The 18,249-nt window shown below is 49.0% G+C and overlaps 1 protein-coding gene across 1 annotated transcript in view; it reads right to left on the reverse strand.

Annotated features, from left to right (window-relative positions):
- Positions 1–1,063: 1,063 nt before the first annotated feature.
- Positions 1,064–18,249, reverse strand: part of LOC119544462 — a 264,085-nt gene continuing 246,899 nt past the window's right edge. The window contains 7 exon segments of the mRNA XM_037849967.1: positions 1,064–1,302; positions 1,429–1,618; positions 3,584–3,696; positions 6,709–6,790; positions 14,151–14,243; positions 16,228–16,341; positions 17,860–18,152. Coding sequence (XP_037705895.1) covers positions 1,295–1,302; positions 1,429–1,618; positions 3,584–3,696; positions 6,709–6,790; positions 14,151–14,243; positions 16,228–16,341; positions 17,860–18,152 — 893 coding nt within the window. The 3' untranslated portion in view covers positions 1,064–1,294.

The following is an 18,249-nucleotide window of genomic DNA, read 5'->3' on the forward strand; positions in this document are numbered from 1 at the left end:
TACCTTTATTTTCAATTTCCAGACCTGATTCCCTACCATCCGTGTGAATTCTGGACATGCCCCCAAACAGCTGGAGTGCCTTAGGCCTGAGGGGCAGCTGGAGGATTTTTACCTCCAAGGCCCTTCCTTGTTCCCCAGACCTGGCCTTTTGTCTCCCACCATATCCCAGGGAATGAGACAGATGCCAAAACCAACCTCTTGGTTAGAAAAGAAAAGCAGCAAACACACAAGATGCCAAAACCACCAGTCCACATGCTGTCTAGCCCCTACTGTGCCCCAGCTGTTCACCAGGCCACCACCACCCACTTCCCCTTCCCTGTCCACACCATCTCCAGGGCCCAAGCTGTCCAGAGCAGTCTGGCCCCACGGGCCGCAGGAGCTGCCCGGCCCTCAGTGCCTGACATCCCCTGGGTGGAGGCTTAAGGATTCCTCCTCCCTGTTTCCGTCAACACCTACTGAGACTTTCATTTAGACATGGCTTCAACCTGCAAAACTATTCCACAAGTTTTTACATTATTAGAAACAAACAAAGATAAAATGAGGGAAAAAAAGGAAGTGTGACAGCAGCTAGGTGTGTATGGGAAGCAGCAGGACACGCAGCACTAACCTGACTAACCTGGGGCAGGGCAGGAAGAAGGGGCTTGGCACCACTCACAGTGACACCAAAGGGGGAAGTGGTGGCACAGCAATCTCCAGGGGACAGTGAGTGAGCGTTCATTACCCAGACTCCATCTCCACTCACCCCTCCAGGTAGAGTGAGGGAGGAGGCGAGGACATGTCAGTTTCTCTCGGGTTTGGCCCAATAACACCAAACAAAGACAAGGTTAGAATCTGGTTTCCTCCTCCTGGATCCATGAAATCCCAACTTAACCTCACCTGCCTTTTTAGCCTCCCAACTTCCTCTCCAGAGCAAGTGACTGAACAGGGGGCAAAGGAGGGAGCTGGACCAGGGAGAGGGAGTAAGAGGAGTCGGGGAAGGACTGCTGCTGCCCTGGGCAAGCGAGGCAGGAGGGAAGGAGGGGCTAGAGGGCTGCTCGCACTCAAGCAGTCACAGGCCTCATGGGCAGCCCGGGAGAGGGAGCCAAGCCCCGGGTGCTCAAGGTGGGACCGTCAAAAATTGGGGGGGGCCGGGAGACAATGTCGGCCCCGTGGTCGGTGCGGGCCCTGGCGTTTGCCCGGAACGTCAGCCTGTAGGTCTCAATCTGCAGTGACACAGGAAGAGGACAGGGAAAGGGTAACAGGGAAGACGAGAAGGGGAACACAGGGAGTGGAACACGAGACCAGAATGTCATCATTAGATGCCTGGAAAATAAAAAGTTGCTTCGTTAAAATTTAGGCCACACTGTAGTAAAACAAACAATGGAGTCTCAAATTGGCGGCCAGGGGCGGGGTGCCGTGCTGGCCCTCAAGCTGGACCCAGCCACTTACTTGTCTCCTGGATCTGGCTGTCCAAGGTAGGGGCCTCCCTTTGGTCACCACCCCCTGACAGAGTGGTGTGGCCACTGAGGCCACTGGCCGAAGTGGGGACACCAGCTTCGGGCGCTGCCTCAAGGATGGCCGGCTCCTCCCCAGCAGGGGGACCCAGATACGGAGGGGCCTCGCTGCCACCGTCCTCAGTCTACAATGAAACAGTCGGGGAGACAGTGCAGGGTCAGTCGGGGGGGGGAATGGGATGCGGTGATGGTGGCGGGTTTTACACACAGCCCCAACCCCACCACCCCTGCCCCCTGGACTAAGGTGCAGGGACGTGGAGAGCCAGACCAGGCAGCTCCCGACCCTGCCTCGCCCGTGGCCCCAATGCCTGATGTGGGCACCTGGGCAGGGGAAGAACACAGGACCCTGGAGCAGAAGCCAGGCCCTGGACTTAGGGAGACAGCCCTAGCAGTGACCACACTCCCTGAGCTTCCTTTGTGAAATGCAGGGTGTGTGCAGTCTTGTGAGTGAGAGGTGCCACGCCCCACAGAAAGGCTGGGAGCAAATAAAAAGGAGCTATGACCACAGGGATTGAGCAACAAGCCTGAAGAACAATCTGACAACAGCTGGGAAACGGTGCAACAGTGGGTTAGGGGACTCCAGGAGCTTGAGGGCAATTTCCGAGGCCTGTGCTCTGCCATCTGTGACCTGAGGGGTCTCAGATCACCCCTGCACACGGTGTGCCCAGAGGTCTCTTCTCAGGAACTCACGGGTAATCCTACCTGTTCCTCCATCTGTTCACACACCCCAGACACTGACACTTCTCCTGTGCTGTGGCCGGGGGCTCAGGGGAGGGAGGAAGAAGGTATCCAATGGGGAAGAGCCTGTGAGGAGCCAAGAGGGGCAGCCAAGGGGGACTCTGGAGCTAGAGGGCTTCACAGGAGGAGGACAGATGGGGGATGGTGAAGACTGGCTGTGAGTCGAGTGGAACAGTGGGAGACCTGTATGCTTAGGTTCCAATGTTAAATCCAAGGGGTGACAATGGGGACTCCACAATCGTTTCCAATCAGAAGAGTGAAAGGAACTGATTAGAAAGATAATTCCCAAAATAATAAAGGGAAGTAATGTGAACAAAGACAAGAACACAAGACTTAGGGTCACAACGGCCCAGGCTTGACTCCTGGTGTGCACTCACTTGCTGTGTGGCCTTGGACAGGTGACTAAACCCGAGTTAATGCTCCTTGGGGCAGAGACTCAAATCAGGACAGACAGACCAAGAAACGGCATCCTCACGAGGTATTGGGGGTGTGAACTGAGAACATGTCACAGGGCAAGGACCCCAGAAAGTTGATCAGAGTTTGAATCAGAGCGCTGACAGAGGACGAGGCAATGGGATGAGCTTGGACCAAGCAGGGGTGATCAGGTGCAGGAGGGAAGGCCCAGAACAGCACCTCCTGACCCCTCCCCTTTGCTCACCACTCCCTAAGCAGCAGTGGCTATCCAAATGCTTAGAAACCTGCAAGATGCTGCCACCAATGGGACCCCCTGCTCACTGATGCCAAGGAACACAGGACAGTGTTTTAGCACACAGGGTTCACAGTACTGTGGAAGGAGGGAGGGAGGAGAAGTCCAGCCTTTCCAGAGCCGCCAGCTGCAGTAGGCCAGGGGCAGGGCCTGCAGTCGGGTGGCCACCAGGCCTGCTGTGACTGGCAGTCAGAATGTGCTGCCCTGCTCCCGGGCCAGGAATGGAGCCTGGCATGGAACAGGTACCCACATTCTCCTCCATGACCCAGCTGGGGAGAAAAGCATATCATGCCATAACCTCCCTGCCTTGTGGTGATCTGTGCCCCAGCCATGGCCCCTCTGAAATGGCTGAAGTGGGCTCGGGGCCTCAACAGGCAAGGGAGGCCATGGCTCTCAAGGCCCAGGCAAGACTCAGGGCAAGGGTCGGTCTCCAGCTGGACAGGTGACAGGTGGCTCGGCTGGGGCCTCTTTACCTCTCCTGCCTCGCTCAGGATGATGATGGATGTTGGGAAACAGCAGTGGTGGGGTGAAGACAAGACTCCAAAGAGACTGAGGAGCGGTGACAGGCGCTACCTGCTAGGACCCTGCCTCCAGCTGTATACCTCCCAGCCCTGCCCAGCTGTGGCCCCTGCAACCCACTCTCTACCTTCACGGCACCACCCGCAGGCAGGTGGCCCACATTATCGAGGGATCCCACCTTGGCCTGCGCCTTCTCCTTGAAGTTCAACTTCTGACTTTCAATCTTGACATCACCTCCACCTGCAATCAGAAAAGAATCAGTCACGGTCACTAAGGGTGGCAGAGAAGGGCCCCTGCAGGCAAAGCCAGGAGACTGGAACAGGAATCCATGCTTGGCCAAGGACTGGCTTTGTGCTCAATCTAGAAATGGGGAAAATGGGGGGAAACGTGAGCTGTTCTCAGGTGGTTTTCTGAGCTAACGAGGTGACACAGAAAACATGCTCATCAAAAGATGGCTACTCCTTTCAAAGTCGGGCTGTGACAATCTCGACCTTCGTTCAGTGGGAATGTCTTCTCTCCTCGAGGAGAAAAACCCCGATCCAATGTCCTGGGCTCACCACTGGCCCAGCAGCCAGGCCCCCAGCCCCACGTGGTTGCTAAGCAGGCTCGGGCCACCCAAAGCAGGGTGCACACCATCCAGGGAAAACTGCCTCAAGGTGCCAAGATGAATGTCTGCTTCTGATTCTCTTGGCTGAGTGACAATTTCCTTTCTGAGGGTGAGGGGAGGGAGGCCAACCAGGCAACAGACTGTTCCACAGGCACAGCCTCATTCATTCTCTCAAATGCCCTGTCAGCCTTCTCTCAAATGCCCTGTCAGCCAGGGTAATGCTGAGCCTTGTCTTACAGATGCTAAAATCAATGCTGCGAACATGAAACGACTTGGCCAAAGCCACCATGCTAGTGAATGACAGGAAGAGAGGATGCGAATATAGTTGGTCTGAGCCTTTGAACAGAATCACACTGCAGAGAAAATCAAGAAAGCTAAAAAGAAGTGTCACCCTAGGACTGTGAAGACAAAGGACAGACCGGGACCAGTGCTGGCCCAGGATCCAGATTCCCTCAGAAGGGACGGTGACCTGCGTGCAATGTGCAACAAGGCAAGGTTCAGAGCTCACTGGAAGATACCAAGAAAGGGACCCGTAGGGACTCAGCCCCAACCCAGGCCCAGCAGCTTGACTTGTCATGAACCCTTCTCTGCTTAAATCACAAATTTGCACACCCAGGTTCTTGCCAAATTCTCCAGGTGTCTTACACACTGGAGTTTCAGTGGCTGCCGAACACTTGACCTAGAGTCATTCAGTACCACGACGGAAGGAGGTATCTCACCAGAGTGGATTTTCCATACAGAAGGGAAAAAATGTAGGTTAGTTAAGGGCCAAACAGTCTTGATCCTTTTAAAGTCTTTGAAAAAAACACATTCTAAAATGGATCACATCTTTGACAAGAGGGAACGGAATATTCTTTGCCTTGGCCTTAACTGGTCTATAGTGGCTGACCTTCTGACACCGCAGGTCTCCCAGCCAGTGCACCTGCTGCTGCAGCAAAACATCCTGACCCCGAATCTATGGGAGACTCAGGAACCAGGACACTTGAGGCCATTAGGGTGACAGCTAAGGCAAGACAACATTCCACCTGTTCAGGGGCCTCCATGGGGTTGCAGGGCCGTTTTCTGAGCATCGCTGCAGGGACCCTCTGCATTTCTGCTGTGGAAGATACAAGACTGTGGGCTCAGGAGGCTTTACACAATGCCTCCCTCTCTCCTGTCAGGGCTAGTGGTTGACCCTTCACTCCTTGGGAGCATCCTTTGCTCCTGATTCTGACAGGTGAGTCCCACCCACCACCCTCTGCAGAGCTTCTTCAGGATTAGCTCCTGGAACGCTCATCTGGGAGGCTGACCCAGGTCCCCAGTCTGGAGCGTACCTCTCCCCCAGGCCAATGTCAAGAGTGTCATATTCATGGCAGGTGTGCAAGAGAATGACCATGCAAGCTTTGAATAGGAAGTGAGATATATTGGGTTGGTATAGGTTATAGTGACACTTCCCAAAGTAATTTGGGCAGAGAATAAAAAATGTATTTACAGCCCCCCCCGTTCCCCGAGGAGCTGGGGGAAGGTGCAGAAGCGTTGGACTCCCTCACCTGGACTGGTGTTCACGTCACAAACTTTGGGACTAGCGCTGTGATGTGCCGAGCCCTCTATCATTCATGGGACTTGCCCTTGTGGGGCTCGTTACTGTAAAGGAGAGGCTAAACTTGTATATAATTGTGCCTAACAGTCTCCCCTGAGTACCTCTTTGTTGCTCAGATGTGGCCCTCTCTCTCTCTAACTGAGCCATCGACAGGTGAACTCGCTGCCCTCCCCCGTACATGGGACCCGACTCCCAGGGGTGTAAATCTCCATGGTGACGCAGGATATGACTCCTGGGGATGAATCTGGACCCCGCATCGTGGGATTGAGAATATCTTCCTGACCAAAAGGAGAATGCAAAATCAGATGAAATACTTTCAGTGACTGAGGGATTTGAAGTGGAGTCGAGAGGTCACTCTGGTAGACATTCTTATGCACTATACAGATAACATCTCTTAGGTTTTAATGTATTGGAATAGGTAGAAGTAAATACATAAAACTACCAAACTCCAACCCAGTAGTTTGGGCTCCTGAAGATGACTGTATAATAATGTAGATTAGAAGGGGTGACAGTGTGATTGTGAAGGCGTTGTGGATCACACTCTCTTTGTCTAGTGTGTGGATGGATGGGTAGAAAAGTGGGGACAAAAACTAAATGACAAATAGGGTGGGATGGGGGGGGATGGTTTGGGTGTTCTTTTTTTACTTTTATTTTTTATTCTTATTCTTTCTGATGTAAGGAAAATATTCAGAAATAGATTGTGGTGATGAATGCATAACTATATGATCGTACTGTGAACAATTGACTGTATACCATGGATGACTGTATGGTATGTGAATATATTTCAATAAAACTGAATTTAAAAACAAACAAAAAAAGAATGCCCATGCAAATGGCAGCCTTAACAAACTGCTTCTCCTCGTCCAATGAAGATGTCAGCACCTGAGCCCACCTCCCCGACAGGGATGGGAAACTGTGTTGTTTCTGCCACTGTGTCCTGGCAGGTGGGTGGTGGCTCCATGAATCTTTGTGGGATAATAAAGGCTCAGCCAGAGGGCTGTCTCGCCAGTGCCAGGCTGGCCCACCAACCCTGGGAGTCCCAGTGGGGAAGTGAAGTGCCACTCACCGGGCTTGTGCTTGATGTTGGCCTTAGACCCACATTTGGCGGAGACCTTAGAGATGTCGACTTTCTTGTTCTGAATCTGAACCTGAGGAGAAAAGCATGAAGAAATCATTGCCTCAGAAAGAGGATATATGCAGGGCCAAACCCATGCTAGCTTCATAATTTTCTTCTCCCATATTCAAGGTCTTTTTTTTCCTCCTTGTGTGAGTCACTGTCTCAGTCCCCTCAAGGTCAGGGTCACCTCCCAAAATGCTTGAAAGAGCCCTTCATCCATCCCAGCCCTGCTCTTTGCTTCCAACCTCACTTCCAGCCAGACCACTCCAGTCTGTTTCCCGCACACTCAGGCCTTTCTATCCCCACCCTGAATGTGCACCCTCTGCTCACACAGCTCTTCTCCACCCTTCTGGGTCCAAAACCCAGTATCAGTGCTTCTCTGACATGTCTCGTTTGTTCTCTCTCAAAAATTCACCGATGAACCCCTTGCCCATAGATAATGTGGAATAAAATTTTGGCATATTTCTTTCCAGCCCTTTTTTTTCCAATGCATTTTTTCCCTCATGGATTAATACATAGGATTTCATATACCTGTTTAGCTCATGTTGTAAACATTTTCCCACCAAAATTCTGCAAATAAATGACCACAAAATAACGTATTCTATGATACCCCGTATAAACCTAACCATATTCTTAAGGATGAACATTTATTTTATTCCCAATTTTTCACTATTCTAAACATGAAAACAATGAATATGTTTTTGAATAAGTCCTTGAAACTTGGATGACTTCTTAAGCAAGATCCTCAGCTGTTTTAAGGTTAAAGATTCGGCTGCTTTAAGGTTCTTGAAACATATTCCCACACTGCTTTCTCAAAGTGGTACAACAACTGACGCCTCCACCAGCCAAGCTTGTGCCTTTTTGACTCACGACATCCTCCGAGAATTGGATATTCACATAAAAACAAAACCTTGCTAAATTACAGTTCAAAAACATTTTCCTTTCATTGCTTTAGTTATTAAAAAGGCTAAAGTTTTTCTATGAAAAATTTATTACCCATTGTATGAAATGCCACCTCCCTGTCCATGGAGAAGTCCTTGTTTTCCACTTGCTTGTGGGAAAAGCACACTGGGCACAGTTGTATGTGTGTATAGGCCCCTGTCCTAGCAGCCAAGAGCTCAACATCTACAGGAATCTTTGCCAGGTCTGCCTTTTTGCTCCCCATAGGCCTCTCCAGTAGGGCCTTTCACTAAGCTGACGCTCGGTCCATGTTTGGTGAATAAGCAAAAAGATGAACTGTCTTCCAAAATTATTATCCAAAATAAGTCATGGCACAAATATACCTTGCGGTTGGAAACTGGTTTTTGTGTTGTCTATATGTGGTACTGGTTTTAAAGGGCCAACAGACTTTTATCAACATCTGACCTGCAGGAACCTTGGCAAGATACCTTGTTACCAAGACTGACAAGACATTTTAAAATCAGGAAAAAATACCCACAGGCATAATTCCTGGGATGTGGATTCCAGGGTCCTTGTGAGGGGCTCTCTGCTCCTTGTGCTGTAGAAGAGCCTGGCTGTGCAACACAATCAGCCCTGCCAGTAGTTCTGTCATGCCATTCTGGCGGGATTTCACCACACTGTTCTTACATGGTTACCTTCTAGGGCCCTGTCCTCTTTTCTTCTGTGTCAGGAAACACAATGTCCACCATGTTTTAGAAGGGCTGATGACGTGTATTTTTGTATTCCCACTCCCAGCACAAAGCCTGGAAAAGTACCCATAACCCAGCTTGCCTGAGCCATCCTCACTCTTGCCTCGAGGACTCTGCTCACACTGGTCTCTAGCCTGGCAAGCCCATTACCTTCTTCCTCCCATCTGTCAAGGCCCAGCTCAAAGGCTGCCTTCTCCAAAGCCTTCCCTGGCTCCAGCCTCAGCCTATTTCTTCTTTGCATCGTCTTTTAAAGGGACACCATCATGAACTGCCTAGTAATTGCTACACGTGTTCAATACTCACTTGTAGAGGTCCTGTTATATGTTGAGTACTTTGCTACTGCTGGGAAAATTACAGTCAAAACACAGAGTCCCCACTTTGACTCAGCTTTCCAACAAGGCTGCTGATTTTTCTAATTCGGGTCAATTTCTTCTTTTTCTCCTCAGTCTATAGTTCATCCTACAGATATTTATAGGTCTCCCCAACATGAAAATAATTTATGATAATGTAAGCAACCCCCTAAATACGTACTGATGAGATGTGGAATTCCCTAGCTACCGAGTTGGTGTTCAAACTGCTATGAATGCTATGTCTGGGCTAAGACTAATGTACCTCGTTTATGTTGATTAAGAAAGAAACGGCCAGTTCAAGAAGACAAGGCCATGAAGTTCTCATCTATACTTCTCCCCGTTCTTGTTCCTCACAGAGGTAACATAGGGCCTTCCCCAGCAAAACAAGCCAGTCTGCCACCGCATGTCCAGCGGCAATGGTGACAAGCTCATCCTGTGCCATCCCTAAGCTGAAATGGGGATCCTGAGACCACTAGTGAGGAGTTTACAGAGACCACTCTAAGACCTGGGCTCTTTCCAAGGTATTGATTCCACACATTCTTGATAGAGTGTTCTGTCCACTTGAAGCCTGCACGTGTTTACCTCTTGCTTAGTCCTCAAAGAATAGTTGATGAGAAGAGTTTTGCTTTATTAGACTTACTCCTGCTAACAGTAAAGAAGGCATACTAGAATCTGAGTCTCACCACAGTATACCCCTAATGAATTCATGGATCCAACAGCCGCCAACATCACAAAGAGAGAGACAATCAGAAGAACAAGACATGATGTGCCCCCTGACAGAAAAACAACATGACCTATGAAACAGTCTTTGCCAAATCTGGGGAGAACAATCAAACGTGACTGATTTAGAAAACAAGTGAGGGACAAAAGAGTATGTGCAATATAAGTATGGGAATATAATCAGCAAAATCCACATGCTAGGACATATTACTGAAAAAAAAAGTTAGAAAATAAAAGCTGGAAGGGGAACTTGTAGAATAAAAGAAACATGAATTAAGAGACATGTAAACCAATTACAATTTACAGACCTTACACTTAGATCCTGATCAAATAAGCAACACTGCTTGACATGTTAGTGGGGTTATGTTTCTAATATTTTACAAAAAGATTCCCTATCTTTCAAGTTATATAGTGAGAGATTTGCAGATGAAATGATGTATCTTGAGACTGGCTTACTAGTAATCAGGGTGGGCACATATAGTTGTGACTAGATTGGCCGTATAGGTAATGATCGAAGCTGGTACACCAAGTTCATTTTACTATTTATTTCTACTTTTGTATGTTTGAAATTTTCCGTATTAAGAAGGTTTTAAAAAGCTTAGCTGTGCCCTATTCACTTAATGCCCCTACCTCCAAGATAAAGCCAATCTCCTCAGGCAGGTAGAGTTGGCTCCCATCTGTTTCCAAACGATTTCCCCGCCTTTCCTTCTTCTCCTACCTCCCCCCGCCCTCTAATTTTGTTCCAGCCTCAGGGAGCCATATGCTGCTTGTCTGGCCTAGGAGCTGCCCCTCTCATCCTTCAAAGGCTAAGGCTGATGACCCCTGCTCTGTGCAGCCTGATAGCCAGAAGCAGCCACTGTCTTCCCTGTGGTCCTCTTCTTGATACACAGTCAACCACAGCACCCACTGCACCTTGCTCTAGTTTGCGCTAGCTGGGTATTCATGCAAGTCTGCCCCAGTGGTGCTGAATGACCCTCGGGCCTACTGCAGATATCAATATTTGCTCACTGAAATGAAACTGCAACCGGGTCTTGGAATCCATTACATATACAGAGCCCTCCTGGCAAGGGTGAAATGGAACCAAAGGATCTGTGTACTTTTAAACAGGGACCAGCCACAGAAGTAGCTGTTATGGTGGACAAGTCAGCATATCATGATGTCTTCCTGGCTATCATCAAGGGGTGAGTTGTCTGTCTAGGGTGGGGTTGGGAGTGGTGGAGTCTTTAGAGCACTATGTGGGTGGGATTCTCCTCCAAGCCTATCATCCCAGTGCTAAGTGTGAAGTTCTCTGCTGGGTATGATTCTGTGTGTTTGGGGATGGGGTGGGGGCTTACGAGAGTGATGCTGTTCTGTCTGCACAGTGGACCGAGTATTTGTAAATGCGTGTTTATCTGTGGCGGTTTTGTGAAGGGACTGATGGGTTACAGAAGGAACTAAAGCACCTCAGTGCAGGCTTTGGCCAGTTGCTGTGACCCATATCTTCCCACCAGAAGCACTGCTTTTCAAGCAGTTTCCTAATGCTCTATTGTTTAAGGAGGCCTCCTAAAGATGAAAATGCTTCTACAAAGTACAGTCCCCCTCCTCAAAAAAATCTTGAAGTCATGCTTAGCCTGGAGAAACCACAGTAGCTCAGCGATAAATGAGGGCAGTTTTCAGAGCTCTTATGAACACTGCACAACTCAAGGCATTTCTACATCAAACATGCACAAGGACACCTAATTCCCTCAGAATCCCCTGTTCACCTTCTGCTTCCACGAAGGCCAAACACCTGAGAGGAAAAGCGAGGGCCGGTGTCTACTGAGGCTCCTCAGGTCTAGATCTTTATTACCTCAAGTAGATGCTGCGTTTAAAAGCCTCACCCCCCTCAGCTGATCCTACACCTACACCAGGTTGGCTACTGTTTGGCCAGCTACCAAGCGGACCAGCATATGGCACTGTTCATGGAGCAGCTGTTTTGGTGCCCATGAAGCAGTGACAGCTGTGAGGGAAGGAAGGACAGGGAAGCGGGAGCAGCAGGAGGGAGCTGTGTGAGGCAAGGAAGGACTGCTCTGTGGTTGCACTCCTCAGCGTAGAACTGTCCACTTGGGGTGTTTGTAGTCCAAGGGCAGAATGGGGTGACCAGAGGGAAGAAGGGAGCCAGAGCCTGAAAATGGAAAGGGCATAAGCACAGCAGGGTTTAGTCTGGATCAGGATGGAAGGAGAAGGAAGTGAATGAGTCTCAATCTTGATGTTGGAAGAGAAGGGCACAGCCTGCAACAGAGAACTCCCCAAGATGCCCTGGGCACAGCATTGCAGAGTGCTGCTCTGTCTGGGCACTGCCACAGGGACTAGTGTGGTAGAAAATGCATGGGGTGTTCTTACCACACTAAATGACAAGGATACTTTACCCTGCCTCTTCCTAAGACAAGGACCTCCCTAGGAGCTGGAGTCACCTTTGTGTCCCTGTGCTGGTTTGAATTGCCTGTGTTCCCCAGAAAAGTCATATACTTTTAATCCAGTCTTATGGTTGCAGATATATTGTGGGTGGGATATTTTGATTAGGTTGTTTCCATGGAGATGTGACCCATCCAATTGTGGGTGGGACCTTTTGATTAGATTACTTCCATGGAGGTATGACCCCACCCATTCAAGGTGGGTCTTAATTAGTTTACTGGCATCCTTAAGAGAGCTCAGGGAGGGAGGGAGACTTCAGAGCCACTCCAGACCCAGATGTTTGGATATGCTAAGTTAAGAGATGAAGCCAGAGTTTGCCCTGGAGAAGCTAAGTGAGAACCCACAGATGCTTAAGGAGAAAGCAACTGGAAGAAAGCCAAAAGCAGTGCACCCTGGGAGCAAAGGAACAGCAGACGTCAGCCATGTGCCTTCCCAGCTGACAGAGGTATTCCAGATGCCACTGGCCTTTTCCTCAGAGAAGGTATCTACCTGTTAATGCCTCAACTTGGACATTTACATGGTTTTAGAACTGTAAATCTGTGAACTAATAAACCTCCATTGTACAAGCAAATCCATTTTGTTATATTGCATTTCCAGCTTTAGCAAAATGGAACAGTCCCAATGGCTTGACATGCTAAGCCCTCTGTCTTGGGGCTTGCCCCTACAAAGCTTGTTACTGCAAAGGAGCAGCTAAACCTGCTTACAATTGTGCCTAAGAGTCTTCCCTTGAGTGCCTCTTTGTTGCTCAGATGCGGCCCTCTCTCTCTAACTAAGCCACCTTGGCAGGTGATCTCACTGCCCTCTTCACTACATGGGACCTGGCTCCCAGAGGTGTAAATCTCCCTGGCAATGCAGGATATGACTCCTGGGGATGAATCTGCCCCGGCATCGTGGGATTGAGAACATCTTCTTGACCAAAAGGGGGATGAGAAATGAAATGAAATAAAGCTTCAGTGGCTGAGAGATTCCAAATGGAGTTGAGAGGTCACTCTGGTGGACATTCTTACGCACTATATAGATGACACTTTTTAGGTTTTAATGTACTGGAATAGCTAGAAGTAAATATCTGAAACTACCAAACTCCAACCCAGTAGCCTTGATTCTTGAAGACGATTGTAAAACAACATAGCTTACAAGGGGTGACAGTGTGATTGTGAAAACCTTGTGGATCACACTCCCTTTATCCAGTGTATGGATGGATAACTAGATAAATGGGGACAAAAACTAAATGAAAAATAGAGTGGGATGGGGGTGATGATCTGGGTGTTATTTTAATTTTTATTTTTTATTCTTATTCTGATTCTTTCTGGTATAAGGAAGATGTTCAAAAATAGATTGAGGTGATGAATGCAGAACTGTATGATGGTACTGTGAACAGCTGAGTGTACACCATGGATGATTGTATGGTATGTGGCTATGTCTCAATAAAACTGAATTTAAAAAAAAAAAAAATGGAACAGTCCTCAACACAGAACTTAGGACTGTTAGAGAACAGCAGTATGATAAAAGGAACGATGACAGGATGGAAGAGGCAAGAGAGTAAAAAGTAAAGGGAGGAAAAGAAAACAAAGGAGAAATAAAAAGATTAGAAAAGGGAGAAAATGGAGAAAAGAGAATTGAAAAGACAAGGGAGATGGTAAGGAGAGAAAAGTAGAAAGAGCAGAAAGAGGACAAAAAAAGAGGAGAACAAGAGTAAGAAGGATGAAGGGAGAAGCAAAGAGGAGAAAAGTACCATTTAATTCCCTAATTCTATAATACAGAGATTGAAGGATGGGTCATGGGAAAATCTGGACTTCTGAGTGTGCACGGGATAAATGTACCTTGCTGAGGGCTCAGGGACCCACGAGGCACCACTCCAGGGTCCTGTTCTCCTGAGCAACAGCCTTGGCGATGGCCCCAACTTGATCCTATCAGTAGATTTGCTGCTGCTGACTGCTGCCCTCAGACCAGGTCTCTGACAGCAAGAGGAGAATCTAAAGTCTCCCAGCAAAAAGGGTAAGAAGACACCAAATAGGCAGCACTGGCTTGTGGTTCTGGGGCTCACCAGAAAGCCCTAGTCTAAAAACATTTCAGCTGGAGGTGTATTAGGTCTCCCCTCAATTCCTTAGACTGCTGCTTCCTGGGGAAAGCCCTGGTCCAGGCTGCTGTGATTCTGTCTGCACGAGCAGGTGGCCCCCTTCCCAGTGGACCCCATGGCAGGCTGTGCCTCAGACACCAGCCGGCCAGAGCTCATACTTACATTACCACCTCCAGGGACATGCTTAATATTGTCTTTGGAACCACACTTGGACTGAATATGGCTGTAGCTCACTTTTTTGGAGACTATCTGGACCTGGAGTGTTAGAGAACAGAAAAAAACAACACAAGGGGAGACGGCTGGTTAGAACCGACACAGGGTAGGTGGTAAGTCCACACATGACTACAATGACCAACAAAGAGTGTTGTTAAACTCTGCCCCCACCTTTAGCAGAGCAGGTGTGGAGGAGCACAGGAGAATGAATTGGGGAAGCGCAAGAAAGGGAGTGAAGACACAAACACAAGGACAGAAGCTGATGTTGCACAGGTGCCATGTGATGTTGTTCTGTGGGTGGTGGTGTGGGATTCACAGCAGCAGACCCCTGAGGCCCACCTGGGCATGGCCCCACCACCCTGCCGTGCTCTCTCCCCAGGAGCACAGGCACAGGGCCCCATGGTTCCTCTCTGCAAAGGCCCTACTAATTTAGACTGGTGCCCACCCAGGGAGGGAATTTGCCTTAAATCTGGGGCCTGGAATTGTGGCAGCCAGACCCACACTTTGGAAGCAAAGGCTGCTCTGAGAATCACTGAGCAGCTGGCTGACGGGACACAGATCTGATACCAAGAGGAAGGAAGGGACATTGCTCAGAATAAATGCAAACAGGTGAAAGGGGCTGCTGGATCCACCATGTAGCATGTACATGTAGAATCTCGTCCCAAACCAGACTCTGGACACCATCTGGTGGATGGGCCTCCCAGCCTCAGCTGCTTCCACACGCCCAGCCTCAGCACATAAGTCTCAGGCTCCAGAAAGCAGAGTACAGTGGAGGTTTAGGTTTAGACTCACTTTCGCTTCTGGGATGAAACACCATCTTCAGTCCTCCGATACCTAATCCTGTGCCTGTGAGGTGCACGTGCAGAGGGAACAGGCTCTAGCAGGCTGCAGTTAGAGCCATCACGGGGCACTAGTCACACTGTGCTGGCTGTGAATGGCCCCCCTGGAACTGAGTGACACAAAGGCCTTGGCTCTAAGGGTCGAGGACCAAGAATTCTTGTTGGGCCTGTTCAAGAAGGCAGAGGTACCTGCTTCCTGCATTTGCTTCAGAGCTAGAGGCCCTTCCTGAATTACGCTGTCCTTGGGCTGAAGAATTCCCCACAGGATACAGAAATCCCCCGATAAGCTCCCACCCATACACCTTGTTTCCTGCCTTCCTGACAATGCCAATCTTAAATAACTGGCAAGAAAACCTCTTTGTAATGAGCCCCGGTCTGCACCAGAGACAAACAATACCTCTCGTAGTCACCTAGCACCCACAGTGGCATCTTCTTCACTCCCCAATGGTACAAATTCCTTGGGCTGAGACCTTGCATCTTTGTTACTAAGGGCTGAAGCTCAGGCCTTTGTGGCTGGGCTTGGCCAGCGAGGCCCATGCAGCAACCACAGGTAAGGGAATATGTGACCGAACAACAGGCTGGAAAGGACTGTTTCTAGGGTGTGGAGGCAAGGGAAGAGAACCTCAAGTTTCAGCTTACCTTTGCCCTATAGTCAATACTACAATTTTTATGCTAAGTGGGTTTCCACTGGGAATGAGCATCCCAACTTTCAGTAAATAGGTGACCTGGCAAGCAGGACAAATGAAGTTATCTTCACACCTAGTAGAATTAAGAGAGGTGCCTTCCAGTTCACCTTAAAACACAGGGGCTCCAAGGTTCCAAGTGCTCGAAGATGACCACTGCAGGACTTACTGAGGAAGGACCTGCATTTCCTCTGTGTCTTTGTGTATTAGGGTGGGTTCCAGATCAAGGTCAGTATGGGGAAGTGACTGAAAGTTTTTGGAACTGCTTTATCCAGCTCAATAAATATTCCCCAAAAAGCTGACAGGCTCCCAACTCTGTTAACTGTCAGGGTTAATCCAATTTTCTGATGGTTGAGTCATCACAGAGGAAGGAACATTTGGGAGAAGAAGTAGAAACCAGTTAAGGACAGGAGAAAGTGCAAGAGAAGGGAAAGTGAATTCAGTGTGGGAGAAATATTTTACCATCTTTTACCATGTAAGGTAAAAGGTCTAAATAAAACTCACTTTCCCAGCAGGCGGTTTCTGTGCACTCGTAATTGGGCCGGCTGTTTTAGTGACTGCATTAGGTTCAGGTTTTCGAGCTGTAGTAGCTGCCTCTGATTTTTTCTCTACTTTTGCCTGGATGGAGACAAACGGAGGGCAAATTTCAAACAAAGATGATAAGACCCCAAGTCAAAAAGGGAAGAAGACTACAGGGAACTAGAATCCAGGCCAGGACACCAGACAGAAGCAGGCCACCCTTCCTCCTAGGGAAAAACACACATTTCCAAGGATAGGCCAAGCCAGAGACACCGAATAAAGGACCACAGGAAGAGGAGCCACAGACCAAAAGCCTTGAGACACGTGTAAGATATCAAGATGCCATTTACAGAGAAAACAGGGGAGTGAAGAAGACCACATCAGTGATTCTCATCTGGGTGTGTGTCTGTGTGGTAGCTATTATTTTTAAATTACATGGTCCACACATTAAAACATTCTAATATGCCTCAAGCAAGATGTCATGGTCAAAAGGAGTCACCATTTGTGACAGAAGCATTGCCCCCTCGATATACTGGAACAAAAAATAATTTGATCACTAGACCAGGATAGTAAACTCCATATCAAGACCTCTTGCAACTTTTGCAACATGAAAGCGTAAGAGCAAACAAAGTGGGAGATGAGTTCTCAGGACCACAGCCCCAGGCGTCTGTCAGAGCCACAGTCTCTTTAAAGGAACTCATAGGCTCTAGCCCAGCCTAATCATAGTTTGCTATCAGTGTCTCCCAACAATAGCAGAAATCTGCCTCAGTTTTATCCCTCCTTAATGTTTTAAAAGCTCTGGATTGAAGCAATTTAAGTGTCCCACACTGGAGGGTAAAGTCAGTTTAAGTGCCAGAGAATGATGTAGGCCATGAGAAGGCTCCAGGGACTCAAACTCTTCAGATGGATTTTTGCTACCACTTTCTCCCACTGGGAGTCCCTGTGGTTGCTAGAAGTTAAAAATTACTTCTGGGATGGATGTAACCAGAACATCCCTCAAGTGACATGTTGTGGCCTGTCATGCCTTTCTCTTTCACTATGCTCAATACTGTCCTTCCTGTAGGAAAACCAGAGGCTCGCGGCAGTACCTCATCGTAGCCACAAGAGGATGCCCTAGTCACCTGTCTGGCAGATTCTCAACCCAAGTCACAGTGTTGTGGAGTGAAGAAGTGCTCCACCTTCTGACTATGTGACATTCACAGGGCAAGGGTAACACAAACCGTGAAAACTGATTCTAGGACTCGTACTCAGTGTCCCTCACCTTCACTGAGTCTCAGAGGCTTCCTCTGTTCTCTAAAGAAGAAGAACCCTTTGCCTCCAAACAATAACACATGGCCAAACCCCACGCTACAGAACAAGAGCCTCTCTGATTGAGATGGGAATAGAAAGCCCAGAGCTCAGCCCACCACTTCCCTGCTGCTGAGATGCGAAACCCACCATGGAGCCCAGGCACACATTTGGTGGACACTGAATCCGATGTCCTGACTACCCCCCTTTTTCCGGTGGGTCCCTTGGTTTAGTGTGAGGACTGGGGCATGCCTGGGGAACACTAGTTGGATGTGGCAAGGGAGAAAGCAGGGGCCAGCATTCCAAGGGCCCCAAGCTCCTGGGACCCACCCGGCCTCCTCCAGGCTGATGCTTGATGTTTTCCGTGGAGCCGACCTTGGAGCGGACATTCTTCAAATCGGGGGCCGAAGCGTTGGCAGCTGGACGGCTCAGCCTGGGGGCAGAAGGGCTGGGCCTGGCTGACACGGGCTTCTTGTCCATGGAAGGAGTCCTGGAGGGCCGTGGAGGTGTGGGCGTGAGCTTGACTCGGCTGGCAGCCACTCCTGGAGAGGGGGCTGCTCCGGTGACAGTGGTGTTTCTCTTCACAGAACTGGTGGAAGCGCTCTTTGTGCGACTGGAGTCAGCTGCAAAAGTAGGAGTGAGAGAGAACAAAGGGTTCAAAGAACAGAGAAAAAGGGAGCCTTACAGCTACAGAGGAGATGGGGGTTCAATTAGGATTCC

The sequence above is a fragment of the Choloepus didactylus genome, chromosome 1 (genome assembly GCF_015220235.1).
Source record: "Choloepus didactylus isolate mChoDid1 chromosome 1, mChoDid1.pri, whole genome shotgun sequence".
In the NCBI taxonomy this organism is placed as follows: Eukaryota; Metazoa; Chordata; class Mammalia; order Pilosa; family Megalonychidae; genus Choloepus; species Choloepus didactylus.